The 16809-nt window shown below is 37.8% G+C and overlaps 1 protein-coding gene across 1 annotated transcript in view; it reads right to left on the bottom strand.

Annotated features, from left to right (window-relative positions):
- Positions 1-12771, bottom strand: part of eloa (elongin A) — a 30139-nt gene extending 17368 nt beyond the window's left edge. The window contains exons 1-3 of the mRNA XM_061897215.1: positions 12504-12771; positions 8243-8299; positions 2481-2593 (exon numbers count right to left, since the gene is read on the bottom strand). Of these exons, the coding sequence (XP_061753199.1) occupies positions 2481-2593; positions 8243-8299; positions 12504-12671 (338 nt within the window). The 5' untranslated portion in view covers positions 12672-12771. The remainder of the gene's footprint in view (positions 1-2480; positions 2594-8242; positions 8300-12503) is intronic.
- Positions 12772-16809: the final 4038 nt, after the last annotated feature.

The following is a 16809-nucleotide window of genomic DNA, read 5'->3' as shown; positions in this document are numbered from 1 at the left end:
TCCACGTCAACAAACCAAGGCCAAGTCTGCACAAACACTTGAAATAAAATGCATCTCTCGTGTTAAAACGATCTCCATCCAAACAAGTTTAGTTTAAAACAGTATGGCCAAGTACTTGTCAAAAGGCAAAAAATACAAAGAAAAGACACACGAAGAACTGAGAAGTGACAGGTAGTATATTGTAGTGCATTAAGTGCAGGGTTCCGCCTTCCAGAAACGGCTGCGCCCTGTGGCACATAATGGTTGCCAATGGGACACGAAATGAATGAATAAATGATTTGTTCGTACACAGAAACATGGTTTGTAAAACAGACGCTAAGTTCATTTTTATTCATCATTCGATGGATTGACGTATTTACTATCGGTCCAGTTCTACAATTGTATTACATTTTCAATGCCCCTGGACATCGTATTTAATGCTTATTAATGCCATTTTAAGGCCTTATTTTTTGCTAAATCCATTTAATTACGTTTGATGCTTTTTAACGCCCCGTGGAAACCCCGCCCGGGCCAGCATTATTAAAAGTGTGCGTTTTTAAGGACAAAAAGTTGTGTGTGTACAACAGGCCAAAACGCACAGAAAAGTATGAGTTTTTATAGTGTTTGTGTGTGGATATGACCATATGAAAACGCGAGATGGGCTCCAGCACCCCCGCGACCCCAAAAGGGACAAGCGGTATAAATGGATGGATGGAAAAAGCGATAAGGATGAAATGTGGTTGCCTGGACAGTCCCGCCCTCTAGCGCCTGAGAACCTTCCAGCTTTTCTAACATCATGTGAACTGCTTATATGTATTTGGGATCTGCATAAGTCCCGAAAATTTGAAATAAACATGTGAAGGCACTGCAGAAATATTTATCAAGTAATCTTACCTTCATACTTCCACCAAACGAGCCGTTTGGAATTTGCTGTGTAATGTGACCTTTTCTCATCAGCGGATAGCTCTATTTATGGTAAAGTTTTACACGGAGAGCTTAGCGCAAGTCCAACATTGTAACCAATAGGCTTGTCCTGATACCAATATTTAGATTCCGGTACCAAAATGTATTCCCATACTTTGATACTTTTCTAAATAAAGGTAACCACAAAAAATTGCGTTATTGGCTTTATTTTAACAAAAATCTTAGGGTACATTAAATATCTTTTTCCTATTGCAATCGAAGAACAATTTTTTCTTTAAATAAAATAGTGAACTTACTGGACAACTTGTCTTTTAGTAGTAAGTAAACAAACAAAGGCTCCAAATTTGTCTGCTGACGTATGCAGTAACATATTGTGTCATTTCTCAATCCATTATTTTGTCAAAATTGTAAAAGACAAGCTGTAAAAATTGATTATTAACCCACTTGTTCATTTACTGTTAATATCTGCTTATTTTCCGTTTCAATATGTTCCATCTACACTTCTGTTGAAATGTAATAATCCCTTATTCTTCTGTTGTTTGGATACTTTGCATTAGTTTGAGATGATACCACAAATTTAGCTATCAATCTAATACCAAGAAGTTACAGGTTCATACAATGGTCATAATTTAAATTCTCATGTGTCCAGGGAGTTATTTTCTGAGTTTACGAATATAATATGAATAAAAAATAAATAAACAAATAAAGATTTGGTGACGATAAAAAATATTGATGAAATCATTATAGTATTGACTAGACACACTCTTGTACTTGGTATCATTACAGTGGATGTCAGGTGTAGATCCAGCCGGTCCTGCAGGGAGGATACTTGTAAAACTTACTGTATTTATCGCGATGGAGGCGAGGATTAGTGATTTAAAAGAAGCTAAAACACTGCCGATTGCCGCTGGACATTAGCCGCTAACTAGCTAGCTATGTCTTAAAGCACCTTTTCATGAGGGCATTTCAGTGTTATAGCTTCAAATTCATCGTTAGTTTTCAAGCCAAAATATATTAATGCTCCCTTTTCTGTCTCCACACTGTGTCCGCTTGTAAGTACTCTGTGATTGTGCGCCGTTGAACATGCTCCAAACCAGCAATGTGACGACAACGCGTCGTCATGCCTGTAAAAAAAAATATGGCGAACTGGTACTTTTCAAGCAGCGTATAGTATCAATTTTAATTCATTAGTACCGTGATACTATACTGGTCTGCCCCAATCACTTTGTTGTGGGGCAGACTGGCTCGTACATGCACATGCATTCTTCGCTGTTGCCATTTCTGGTCCAAATTAGCCTATATTTGTAATTTTTATCAGTCAGTAGACTTGCTGTGGAAGCGCTAAAAACTACAACAAAGATGGCGGGGAGAAAACAGAGTCACGCCATGTAAATCCCCCCCACAAAATGGTACATCCTTGAAAGTGATTTAAAGATGGTCTGTGAATCCTAATCTCTAACACATTTTGACCAAAAAAACACCATTACATGTTATGTAGACCACAAAGAAGGGCTTTACATGAAGGATAAAAAAATCATAGTATGATCCCTTTAGCTACAACCTGTCCAAGTGCGTACCTGTCAGCAGACTGCGGGACAAGCTTCTTCCACTTGGCTACCAGACCTTTTGCCACCTCGGCGGCTACTTCATGTTTCCGAAAAGAGTTCACAGTCTTCCCCACGCCGGTTTCCTGCGGGAGAAGAGTCCAAAACTGAAACTTGAAATTCAAACCACGCAGAGATGACCCAGAAAAATTGGGGTATTGGGCATTTAAAAATGCTTAACTGAATAGAATAGAATCGACCTTATTGTCATTATATTTACATATAATGAGATTAAGGACTCCAATTTAAGGTGCGGTAGTGGGAACAAATATGGGATAAAAAAATAAATTGCAAAATAGGTAATAAAGAAAAGAAAAATAAGAATTGAAATAGACAGACTACTATCCACTAAAAATGATAAGCAATCCTGTACAATATACAAAACACTAAACAAAATACAGATACTGTACAATATACGGAACAAGACAAGAGTACTGGAGTAAAAAATAATCAGTGTCGGATGTATTGCACTCGAAGGGTAATATTGCACAAGAGGGTATTATTGTAGGATAGTGTATAGGGGAAAATGGTTTATTATAAGTTAGAGCAGTGTTTTTCAACCACTGTGAGATATTGTTTGGTGTGCCGTGGGAAATTAGGCAACTTCACTTAATTGGTCCCAAAAATATTTTTTGCAAATCAATAATTATAATCTGCAAAAAATGTGCCGTTGCTTAGTGTCTGTGCTGTGTAAAACTTGGCAGGGTTACCACGTAATACTCCATGTCAGTAGGTGGCAGCAGGTAGTTATTGCTTTGTAAAAGTCGGAATGTGTAGGGTGAGACAAGGATGGTTTGTTGTGATCCCAATATGCAGACCACAGCGGGAGGCAGCGTGCAGATAAAAGGGTATGTAATGCTTACACCAAAAATGAACAAAAGGGAAAAGGGAAGGGTAATGGCTATGCAAAACAAAAGTAAAACTGAACTGGCTGCAAAGTAAACAGAAACAGAATACTGGACGATAGCAAAAACTTACAGCGTCCACAAAGTACATCCGTTCTTGACATGACAATCAACAATGTCCACACAGAGAAGGATAGCAACAACGTAAATAGCCGGAAATGCGGCTATTTATGCGGAATAGCGCTCAAAGGAAGACATGAAACTGCAACAGGAAAACACCAACAAAACAGGAATGGCCACCAAAATAACAGCACAAGACAAGAACTAAAGCGCTACACACAGGAAAATACTAACAAACTCTAAATATGGCACGACGACCTGGTGAAGTTTCATTTTTTAACGTTTTCTGCTGGTGCTGTGCCTTTGGATTTTTTAATGAGAAAAATGTGCCTTGCCTCAAAAAAGGTTGAAAAACACTGAGTTAGAGTTCAAGATGGGACGAGCGTGAGTGACACAACGTCTGGTTTCTGTTGTCTCGGATGTAAGCTCTTGAGGGGCGAATTTGTAGGGAGTAGTCAGGTGAAATCCAAACAAAAATAACACAGACATACGCTGCTCTTGCATCTGGAAATGGTTCCAATGGGGTATTTGTAAAACGTTATGACCGTTCATTTTATGGGATTGACTTTTACTGAATTCACGATGAAGGCTGCACCTTATCAGAATGTAAGCGTGTTGATTCGTTTTTCTTAGATAATATCAAAATGTATGCTGTATATATGTAAGTATGTATTAGGGCTGGGCGATATATCGAATATACTCGATATATCGCGGGTTATAGAAATTGACTATATCGGGAGTATACGTTCTCACGCAGTTGCTTTTAGCTGCGAGCATTACACTACAGGCGTTTTTCACTCTTTCTTGTCTCTCCTTCTCACAGAAACATAAAAACAAGCGCACCTTCGTACATAGGTCAGATACTGTTGCGTCATACGCCCTCGCTTAGCAGAGAGGTAGCAGCATGGGTAACATTAGCTGTGATGCTAGTGGTAATACGAGAGAGAGAGAAGGTGCGAATCTGGTAACAAATGAATGAAGAATTATTCCTAAGAAAAACCGCACAGGATTCATCGTCCTGCGGTGGTTTGGCTTCAAGTGGGAAGATGTCGAACAAGTATGCGGCAAAAGTGTTGTTACAAAAAGTAGCACCTACTGCTAATTTGTAGCATCATTTGAAAAGTCACCCGCTAGAGGATGAAGAGTGCTTGAAACTCCGCATGTCAACATCTCCGTTCGGTGCCATACACACAATATGCCTAAGCAACCATTTCCAGATCGACACCGTATGAAAAAATTTGTCAACAACAGAATGAGATAACGTCCACAGGAACCTACCACATTGCAAAGGACATACACTATTTCATTTCCTGTTATGCAGCTCATTTTTATTTGACAGCTATTGAAACATCTTGTGTGAAATCATGCACAAAAGTGCACTTTATTTGTTTTAAACTATTGTAGTGGCGTTCTGTACAAATAGTGCCCTTAAATTTAGTGTTTTGGTATGTCATCTAAGTGACATCAGAGTTTCCCACACATTAATTTATTTGTGGCGGCCCGCCACGAAAGAATTACGGCCGCTGCAAAAAAAAATATATACATTTTTTTTTAATACATATATTTTTTTTTTCCGGCTTTTGACTCGCTCGACCGCTCATAAAGCAATGGGACTCTTGTCTGTGAATGGAGCTTGTGTTACATATTATATAAATATGTACATAAAGTGTTGTAATTATATTTCAACTCCGCTTTCTTCTTGGTCATCGCCGCCGCCGCCGCTGCCACCCCAGAACCCCAACCCCCCTTGTTTAAGTTGGGGCCCACGTTCATCAACACCCCCCCGCAGCCTGGCTAACTTGGCTGCTATAAAAACATTTGTTATTGCTTCAGCCCTGCCTGACTCGCCGAGGAGAGGCTGCTTGAATGCGGTGGTGATGCTTCAAAGGGGTTACCATGTTTGAAGTGTTGGCAGAAGCATACCCTACTGCTGCTGAACAATGTCGGCAAACCTCCGTCCTCCATTGTTGTATCGCACCGCGCAGCCAAAGTGTTTCCAAACAGGAGATCTTAACGAGGCAGGAAGGTCTTCTAGCTCTGGCTTTTACATGTTGTCCTAGCTCAGTCGCTGCTAGTCTGCCTCGCTCTGCATTGTTTACACAATGTGCGGTGCGCTACCTAATATGTCCGTGTGGAAGCTTGTTCGATACACCTCCGAACCGAACCCGCGTACCGAAACGGTTCAATAGAAATACACATACCGTTACACCCCTAGTATGAACACATACACAGACACATAGAATCATCATACTGCTGTGATTGTATGCATCAAGTGTTCATTCAAGGCTAAGGCAAAATATGGAGATATATATCGTGTGACGTGATATGGCTTAAAAAATCGAGATATTAATAAAAGGCCATATCGCCCAGCCCTAGCATGTATCATGCATTTTTGAATAGTGTTTTAACTTGCACTGTATTCACTTTGTCCCTCCCCCTTAGGACTACAGGTGGAAATTAGCTACTAAGCTACAGTCAGGTACAAGCATCTCTGCTTGTATGCATATTGTAATTGTCCTAATTAATAAATAAATGAATACAAAATGAAAAATAAGATGAAGTGGAAAAACTTTCAAGAAGAACCACCAAAAATGCAGAGAAAAGTGGTTCCTGCTGAACCTGTCGCTCTCGTCAGGTAGAGCAGAATTTGCCCACGGGGGAAGATATTTGCCTTTTTTTAACTGATCAGTGATTGCCCATTTTGACCGCAGCCGTGTCCCAGTGCTTACATGGTTAAGGATTGTACTTGCATGAAAAACTACCACTATCAGGTAGAAACTTTTAATACATTTCCGTATTCCTTTTTACACACATGCAGAGTTGCATGCATCCCTGGGAGGGTGCGTGTTACGCCACAACGTGTCGTCTATCCACAGTAAAAGATACTAATCCTTACCATAATGGCGGAAAATAAACTAGGTTTCTTCGAAGTAAATGAGGACTAGAAGAAAAGTGAGAGAAAAGAAAAGAACAGAATGAAGATGCTTGAAACTCCGCATGTCAACATCTCTGTTCGGTGCCACACCAACAAAATGTCGAAGCAACCATTTCCACATCAACACCGTATGAAAAAAATAGTCAACAACAGGCGATAACGTCCGCTAGGGTGTGTATTTGTATTGAACCGTTTCAGTACGGGGGTTTCGGTTCGGCACGCGGGCGTACTGAACAAGTTTGTGAGCAAAAGTCTTCACAAGCTGCTCTGCTTTTTGCCTCTGTCTCAGCACCAAGCATTGTACCACCCACACAACCATCTGATTGGTTGCATACAAAGCCAATCAGAAGTGCGTATTCTGAGCGATGTAACAGCCAATCAGCAGTGCGTATTAGGAGCGCATGTAATCAATGTTTCAGCGCTGAGCAGATATTCGTTTAGCAGGGGAGCAACGGACAGCGTACTCTCCCCAAATTATAAAACACACCTCCCAGTCACAACTATTACAAACATCACCATGAGCCCGTTGACTTTCTAGAAACTTAAACTGCAGCTCAGCTCGCTCGCAGTTCTGGCTTGAGGTGAAGGCTAATTAGCTTTTAGCGTAACGTTAGCTCATTTTGCTGTGTGTGTGTGCGCGCGTGTGTGTTAGGGGCAGCAAAGCCCTGTCTGTCTGTTATTTCATTGAACTCCATTGTGTTTAGGGACGAATAGTCTCTCCTATTGCAATTGTACTATTTTTCAGCTATAGTTACATGAATCATTAGTAATGTAGCAGCCTAGTTTTGAATAGCAGGGTCCCTGCTATCACATGTTGATAAAAATACAACATTTACATAAAAAAAGTCAACTACAGGCTTCTCAAATGCTGTAATAAATTAAGCATGATGAGTTGACTTGAAACTGTTTAATGTTGCACTTTTTATATGCAGAAGAAAGTTTTCATTTTATTTAATCAAAGCAACAACTTGAGGCAGTTTAATGTGGATTAACGTGGGCAGAATTATTATAGTGTTCCCAATGTTAAAAGGATAAAGCCATTGTTTACAAATTTGGTAAATAACCAAAAAATGTATATTTTGTTGTTTTTTTACTGTACCGAAAATGAACTGAACCGTGACCTCTAAACCGCGGTACGTACCGAACCGAAATTTGTGTGTACCGTTACACCCCTAACGTCCGCAGTAACCTACCACATAGCGAAGGACATAGACTATTTCCTATTATTCAGCTCATTTTTATTTGACAATTATTGAAATATCTTGTGTGACATCATGCACAAAAGTGCACTTTATTTGTTTTAAACTATTGTAGTGGCGTTCTGTACAAATAGTGCTTTTTGATTTAGTGTTGTTTTGATATGTCATCTTAGTGACATCATGCACTAAAGTGCACTCATAGCTTGTTTTAAAATGTCTCTGACAATCTTGCACTTTCTGTTTTGAAATTACATGAATGTTTGTTGCACTGCCTAATAACTGTTTAATAAATACAGTTTTGGTCAATTGACTTAGTTGGGATTTCCCTCTCTGCACGAAAGTTTAAATTGAGAATATATTAATGCAGTATGAACAAGAATGTTTTAATGCAGACACATAGAATCCTCATACTGCTGTGATTATATTCATCAAGTGTGCATTCAAGGCTAAGGCAAAATATCGAGATGTATAACGTGTATCGTGACATGGCCTAAAATATCGATATATTAATAAAAGGCCATATCGCCCAGCCCTAGTTACAACCCAGCAATAGTGCATTTTAGCCGCATCCTTAAAGCCCGATATCATTTACTTTAAGTGAGTAGTGTATGAACCAACAGTCAAAACACAGCTTACCACCAGGATGTCGACGGTCATTGGAAGCTCTCCCAGTCTTTTAAGAGTCTTTAGGAGCTGGAAAAAGAGAGAGGAAAATGAACCTTCTGGTTGCAAATGCTTGAAAAAAGATGATGATTTGGACATGAATGATTTTAATAAAAAACAATCTGCACATATTTGTTTCTTCAGCAACTTAATTCTAATGTCAACTTTATGTTGTGAAGACCACTTTATCGTACAGTCAAGTTCATTTTCACAAGCCCTATTCCAGGGGTGTCGAAACTTTTTCCACATTTTGAAATTTAAATTTTTTTAAAACCATCCACCCAACTGTCCATTTTCCACCGCTTGAACAAGTACAATATTTACTGAAGGGCTTTTCTAAATTTAAGTGACTGTTAAATTTAGAGTGTTTCCCACAGGTCAGGCATCTATTTGTGGTGGTGTGGTCGGGGTCGGGGGGTGCAGCGGCGATGAACAAGAAGAACGCGGAGTTGGAATATAATTATAATTACAATACTTTATAAACATATTTATATACATATTTATATAATATTTACATATTTATATAATATGTAACTACAAGCTCCATTCACAGACAGAGTCCCATTGCTTTTATGAGCGGTCGAGCGAGTCAAAAGCCGGGGGGGAAAAATAAATTACATTTTGTTTATTTTTTTTATATTTTTATTTATTTATTTGTGGCAGCCAAAATTCTTTTGTGGCGGGCCGCAACAAATAAATGAAACCCTTCTATATATATATATATATATATAACACGCACGCACGCGGTATAGCTCGGTTGGTAGAGCCGCCGTGTCAGCAACTTAAGGGTTGCAGGTTCAATCCCCGCCATCCTAGTCAATAACGTTGTGTCTTTGGGCAAGACACTTTGCCCACCTGCTCCCACTGCCACACATTGGGTTTCACTATGTAAAGCGCTTTGAGTCACTTGAGGAAAAAGCGCTATATAAATATAATTTACTTTACTTCACATACATATATATACATATAAAATATATATATATATATATATATATATCACATATATACATATATATACACATATATACATACAGTGTATACATATATATGTGCATATATATACATATATATGCGTATATATCATATATATACATACAGTATATACATATATATGTATATATATATATATACACGTATATATCATATATATGGCAACATTGCAACATTGTTTTCCTTACATTACACATATTAGCGCTTATATTACACTGTTTATTTTTTATTAATAATATTTTTAAAATGTGCCACGGCCCGTTAAAACAACAGCTGGGACCGGATAGAAGTGCCCACTGTAATTCCAAGAAAGCTCTGTTTTGATCATCATCAGCCGTTGTCAGTCCACTGCTGGACTGGACTTTTCATGCTGGTTATTAGCCTACACCTTCCACGCTGGCTTGGTGCGGGTTGAAAGGGGTATTTTATATCAGAGATCCTTCTCCTAGACCAGGGGTCGGGAACTTTTTTGGCTGAGAGAGCCATGAAAGCCAAATTTATTTAAATGTATTTCCGTGAGAGCCATATCATATTTTTTAACACTGAATACAACTAAATGCGTGCATTTTTTAAGTAAAACCAACATTTTTAGAATATAATAAGCCTCTAATTCTTTTTGATAACATTGTTATTTCTTGAACAGGTGCGGTAGAAAACGGATGGATGGATTAAAATGCATGAGAATGTTTTATATTTTGAACATTATTTATAACATAGTGATTACCAGCGGAATTATTCATTACTTATCGTGTTGAGTTATGTAAGCTAAGATTGATCTGAGAGCCAGATGCAGTCATCAAAAGAGCCACATCTGGCTCTAGAACCATAGGTTCCCTACCCCTGTCCTAGACTAATTGTCTTACTGGGCTGTTGAACTTAGTCTGTCCTATTTGTTGTCCACGCCCCATTTACCCAGGGACCCGCTCAGCTTTATGGCGCTGACCGCCCGCCAGTCACAAGAGAAGCTGCAAACGGTTCTTTGTGTGCATTTTATAGACGTTAGTTGGGACTCACTAACCCCACACACAACCTCCCATCTCATGCCTGGATGTAGTTTAACGTCACACCCAGGACACTGTTTTGATATTTGACACAAAATATCCAAAACCTTTCTCAAAATTGAATATTTAATGTGAAACATTGGAGCATTCATAAATAAATACATATTAAAAACATTGCTTTAATTCACAAATACATTTGAAAAACAACAGTGTGTATATATATGTATATATATATATATATATATATATATTAGGGCTGTGAATATTTGGGTGTCCCACGATTCGATTCAATATCGATTCTTGGGGCCACGATTCGATAATATATTGATTTTTTCGATTCGATTCTCGACTCAAAAATGATATTTTTCCAACTCAAAAGGATTCTGTATTCAATCAATACATAGGATTTCAGCAGGCTCTACCCCAGTCTGCTGATGTGCTTGCAGAATAGTTGATTTTTTTTAAAAAGCTTTTATAATTGTAAAGGACAACGTTTTATCAACTGATTGCAATAATGTACATTTTTTAAAACTATTAAACAAACCAAAAATATTACTTATTCTATCTTTGTGAAAACATTGGACACAGTGTGTTGTCAAGCTTATGAGATGCGATGCAAGTGTAAGCCACTGTGACACTATTCTTTTTTATTTATTTTATAAATGTCTAATGATAATGTCAATGAGGGATTTTTAATCACTGCTATGCTGAAATTATAACTAATATTCATACTGTTGTTGATAATATTCATTTTTGTTTCACTACTTTTGGTTTGTTTTGTGTCGTGTTTGTGTCTCCTCAATTGCTCTGTTTATTGCAGTTCTGAGTGTTGCTGATCAAGTTTAGTTTTGGAATTGAATTGCATTGTTATGGTATTGCTGTGTATTGTTTTGTTGGATTAATTAAAAAAATATATATATTTTTTTTTTAAATCGATTTTTTAAAAATGAGAATCGATTCTGAATCGCACAACGCATTCGATTCGATTCGTATTCGAATCGATTTTTCCAACACCCCTTATATATATATATATATTATTTCCAAAGCCTAAATCACTAGATCATCTTTAAACCTATCCATGGATTATAGGTTTTTATGATAAAAAAAAACAAAAAAAAACTTCCTGCATGGCAGCTTTGTGTTATTAGTGTCAACATTGCAACATGTTTTTCCTTACATTACACATATTAGCACTTTTATTGCACTGTTTATTTTTTAATAATAGTATTTTTAAAATATGCCATGGGGCCGTTAAAACAACAGCTGGGACCGGTAAATGGCCCCCGTGCCACACTTTGGATAGAAGTGCCTACTGTAATTCCAAGAAAGCTGTGTTTTGACATCTGTGCTGGAACAAAAGGATAACCCTCCCAATGTCATCGTTTTGAAATTATTTTTCTAATAGCCTGTTTCGATGCAAAAGACACCAATGGCCCCAAACTAAAGTCAACTCTTTGCTTGCGTTTGTTTGAACTACCATCGTGTGCTGGTTGCTCGCTAGCTAGCGAAGCTACAATGGCCCAGAATGGTGTCGGACATCAAAAACTTAACATGCCGGGGTCGAAGAGGATTGACCAACACGGCGTGTGTCTGAAAGCAGCGTGGTTTACAACTTGCACGACGCCGGTTTCAAACCAGTTCAAAATGTGAAAATAAGTCAAGCTAAGGAGCAGGTTTAAAGCCTCTATTTATCGTGACGTTCACACCTAGGCGTTCAAGTGCCGTCGGAAATGCGGCAACTATTCACATAAGAGACAATGTATATGTCGTATTCAAATGTACAGCAATACAATTATGTTCACTTTTATAGTGTTTTTGAGCAGAATATTGATTTCACGTACACATCGAGCATATATGGTGTAGTAACGATGTAATACACCAAATAGTACACTAAAAGATAAACCGAGCACTCCACAAGTCAATCTCTCTATATTAGTCAAAATAAATATTGTCCATGGATAACGACTATGATATTTTAAGCTGGTACGGTTAATTCGATTTACATTGTTTCCCATGTCCGTCGTCGTCAAAGTGTAGAAAACTGATTGAATCGACATTTGCAAATGTCTGAGCCCCGTCGTACTTGAACGCATCACCCCAAACCCCCCACGCTAGCAGTCCAGGACCTGCTTATGGCCTTCGTTCCCGTTGGGACTCCGGTGACAGACGGCCGACAAAATCGGAAACGGTCGTTGTCACACGCCGCGTCCACCCGCAGCGCATTATATCCACCAACGTTTTACCTTTCGGGGTTCCGGACTCTCCATTAACCGGGACTGAAGTCTGTCCACTGTTTCCAGCAGGTCCTCCGCCATGTTTACTGTTGGCAAATGTTTGCCCGGAAGCGGCTTCATCCCGGCGGAGACGGGGAAGCAAATTTCCGTTATTTTAATGCGTTGTTTTACGGCCATTAATAAAGCAGAACATCCACGAAGAGTCCAAATTACAGACTTTCAAACTGCAACTGGTCGATCGTGGCCTGTGGGTGGTTTTAAAGGGCAATTTATTTAGGGAGTTGCTCGAAGACGGAAGTACGTCATCGTTGTCGTCAACATACACTTGTTTACGTTACTGTTTTATTTAGGTTAAGTTTTATTTCTTGTAATTTGATCGACATATGACGGACAACGCCATCGGAATATTGTTAGAATTAAAATATTAAGGACTAATTGAGACGGGTGGTCAGAATAATCCAGGGGTCACCAACACAGTGCCTGTGGGCACCAGGTAGCCCGTAAGGACCAGATGAGTCGCCCGCTGGCCTGTTCTAAAATTAGCTCAAATAGCAGCACTTACCAGTGAGCTGCCTCTATTTTTTAAATTTTATTTATTTACTAGCGAGCTGGTCTCGCTTTGCTCGACATTTTTAATTCTAAGAGAGACAAAACTCAAATAGAATTTGAAAATCCAAGAAAATATTTTAAAGACTTGGTCTTCACTTGTTTAAATAAATTCATTTATTTTTTTACTTTGCTTCTTATAACTTTCAGAAAGACAATTTTAGAGAAAAAATACGACCTTAAAAATGATTTTAGGATTTTTAAACAAATATACCTTTTTACCTTTTAAATTCCTTCCTCTTCTTCCCTGACAATTGAAATCAATGTTCAAGTATTTTTTTATTGTAAAGAATAATAAATACATTTTAATTTAATTCTTCATTTTAGCTTCAGTTTTTTCAACGAAGAATATTTGTGAAATATTTCTTCAAATTTAGGATTAAAATTAAAAAAATACATTCTGGCAAATCTATAAAATCTGTAGAATGAAATTTAAATCTTTTTTCAAAGTCTTTTGAATTTCTTTTAAAATTTTTATTCTGGAAACTCTATAAAAAATAATTTGTTAGAAATATAGCTTGGTCCAATTTGTTATATACAGTGGGGCAAAAAAGTATTTAATCAGCCACCAATTGTGCAAGTTCTCCCACTTAAAATGATGACAGGGGTCTGTAATTTTCATCATAGGTACACTTCAACTGTGAGGGACAGAATGTGAAAAAAATTCCAGGAATTCACATTGTAGGAATTTTAAAGAATTTATTTGTAAATTATGGTGGAAAATAAGTATTTGGTCAACCGTTCAAAGCTCTCACTGATGGAAGGAAGTTTTGGCTCAAAATCTCACGATACATGGCCCCATTCATTCTTTCCTTAACACGGATCAATCGTCCTGTCCCTTAGCAGAAAAACAGCCCCAAAGCATGATGTTTCCACCCCAATGCTTCACAGTAGGTATGGTGTTCTTGGGATGTAACTCAGTATTCTTCTTCCTCCAAACACGACGAGTTGAGTTTATACCAAAAAGTTCTATTTTGGTTTCATCTGACCACATGACATTCTCCCAATCCTCTGCTGTATCATCCATCTATCAATTTTGGTATAAACTCAACTCGTCCTGTTTGGAGGAAGAAGAATACTGAGTTACATCCCAAGAACACCATACCTACTGTGAACACCATACCTACTGTGAAGCATGGGGGTGGAAACATCATGCATTGGGTCTGTTTTTCTGCTAAGGGGACAGGACGATTGATCCGTGTTAAGGAAAGAATGAATGGGGCCATGTATCGTGAGATTTTGAGCCAAAACCACCTTCCATCAGTGAGAGCTTTGAATGGTTGACCAAATACTTATTTTCCACCATAATTTACAAATAAATTCTTTAAAATTCCTACAATGTTAATTCCTGGATTTTTTCCCCACATTCTGTCTCTCACAGTTGAAGTGTACCTATGATGAAAATTACAGACCTCTGTCATCATTTTAAGTGGGAGAACTTGCACAATCGGTGGCTGACTAAATACTTTTTTGCCCCACTGTATTCTAACAAAGTGAAGATTGGATTTTAACCTATTTAAAACATGTCATCAAAATTTTAAAATTAATCTTAATCATGAAAAATTACTAATGATGTTCCATAAATTTTTTATTTTTTTTTTTTCAAAAGGTTTCGAATTAGATATTTTTTCTCTTCCTTTTTTCGATTGAATTTGGAATTTTAAAGGGTCGAAATGGAAGATAAACTATGTTTCAAAATTTAATTGTCTTTTTTTTTCGTATTTTCTCCTCTTTTAAACCGTTCAATTAAGTGTTTTTCCATCATTTATTCTCTACAAAAAACCTTTCATAAAAGGAAAAAAAAATATGTGGTGGAATGACAGACAAAGATACCCATTTATATATATATATATATATATATATATATATATATATATATATATATATATATATATATATATATATATATATATATATATATATATATATATATAGGGCTTCACGGTGGCAGAGGGGTTAGTGCGTCTGCCTCACAATACGAAGGTCCTGCAGTCCTGGGTTCAAGTCCAGGCTCGGGATCTTTCTGTGTGGAGTTTGCATGTTCTCCCCGTGAATGCGTGGGTTCCCTCCGGGTACTCCGGCTTCCTCGCACTTCCAAAGACATGCACCTGGGGATAGGTTGATTGGCAACACTAAAATTGGCCCTAGTGTGGGAATGTGAGTGTGAATGTTGTCTGTCTATCTGTGTTGGCCCTGCGATGAGGTGGCGACTTGTCCAGGGTGTACCCCGCCTTCCGCCCGGTTGGAGCTGAGATAGGCGCCAGCGCCCCCCGCGACCCCGAAAGGGAATAAGCGGTAGAAAATGGATGGATATATATATATATATATATATATATATATATATATATATATATATATATATATATATATTCATATATATATATATTCATATATATATATATATATATTTATACATAAATATATATAAATATATACATATATATAAATATATATATATATATATATATATATATATATAGATGTATTTATTAAAGGTAAATTGAGCAAATTGGCTATTTCTGGCAATTTATTTAAGTGTGTATCAAACTGGTAACCCTTCGCATTAATCAGTACCCAAGAAGTAGCTCTTGGTTTCAAAAAGGTCGGTGACCCCTGGAATAGTCCATCTACTTGTCCTAATAAATGCTATGCATTTCCATCTATCCGTTTTCTACTGCTTTATTAAGTAAAATATAGTATTATTTGGTATGTTTGCTATGATATTCTAAGAGTTTAATTAAATAATTATTGAAATAAGCTGTGAATGTTGTCTGTCTATCTGTGTTGGCCCTGCGATGAGGTGGCGACTTGTCCAGGGTGTACCCCGCCTTCCGCCCGATTGTAGCTGAGATAGGCGCCAGCGCCCCCCGCAACCCCTAAAGGGAATATGCGGTAGAAAATGGATGGATGGATGAAATAAGCTGTAGATGCTGCATTGTAATCTTTATTCGCACGTTCCCCCAACCCTGCAGTGTAGAGGTTGCACCACTGGAGAGCAGCAGAAACAGATTGTACAAAAAGGGGACAAAAAAACACTCTAAAAGTGTTTTTTACACGTTTTTTACTCGTTGCATGACCATTTTAATTTCGAACATATTTAAAGTAAGACAATTTAAGCTTAAACTGGGGTTGGTTGTTGAGGTGGGGTCTGGTATGAGGACCTCTTAAGGCAAGGGTCAGGAACCTTTTTGGCTAAGAGAGCCAAGAAGCCAAATATTTTAAAATGTATTTCCGTAAGAGCCATATATTATTTTTTTTAACACTGAACACAACTAAACATGTGCATTTTTAAGTAAGACCAACATTTCCATTCTATGTGTCATACTTGATAATTTTGCGATATTGCCATATTTTTGCTGAAAGGATTTAGTAGAGAACATCGACGATAAAGTTCGCAACTTTTGGTCGCTAATAAAAAAAGCCTTGCCTTTACCGGAAGCAGCAGACGATGTGCACGTGACATCACTGGTTGTAGGGCTCCTCACATCCTCACATTGTTTACAATCATAGCCAGCAGCAGCTAGAGCTATTCGGACGGAGAAAACGACAATTTCCCCATTAATTTGAGTGAGGATGAAAGATTTGTGGATGAGGAAATTCAGAGTGAAGGACTAGAAAAAAAAAAAAAAAAAAAAGGCGATTGCAGTGGGAGCCATTCCGATGTTATTAGGCACATTAACTAGGATAATTCTGGAAAATCCCTTATCTG

This window comes from Nerophis ophidion, linkage group LG04 (genome assembly GCF_033978795.1).
Source record: "Nerophis ophidion isolate RoL-2023_Sa linkage group LG04, RoL_Noph_v1.0, whole genome shotgun sequence".
Classification (NCBI taxonomy): Eukaryota; Metazoa; Chordata; class Actinopteri; order Syngnathiformes; family Syngnathidae; genus Nerophis; species Nerophis ophidion.
This window is presented reverse-complemented; position numbering and strand designations above follow the sequence as displayed.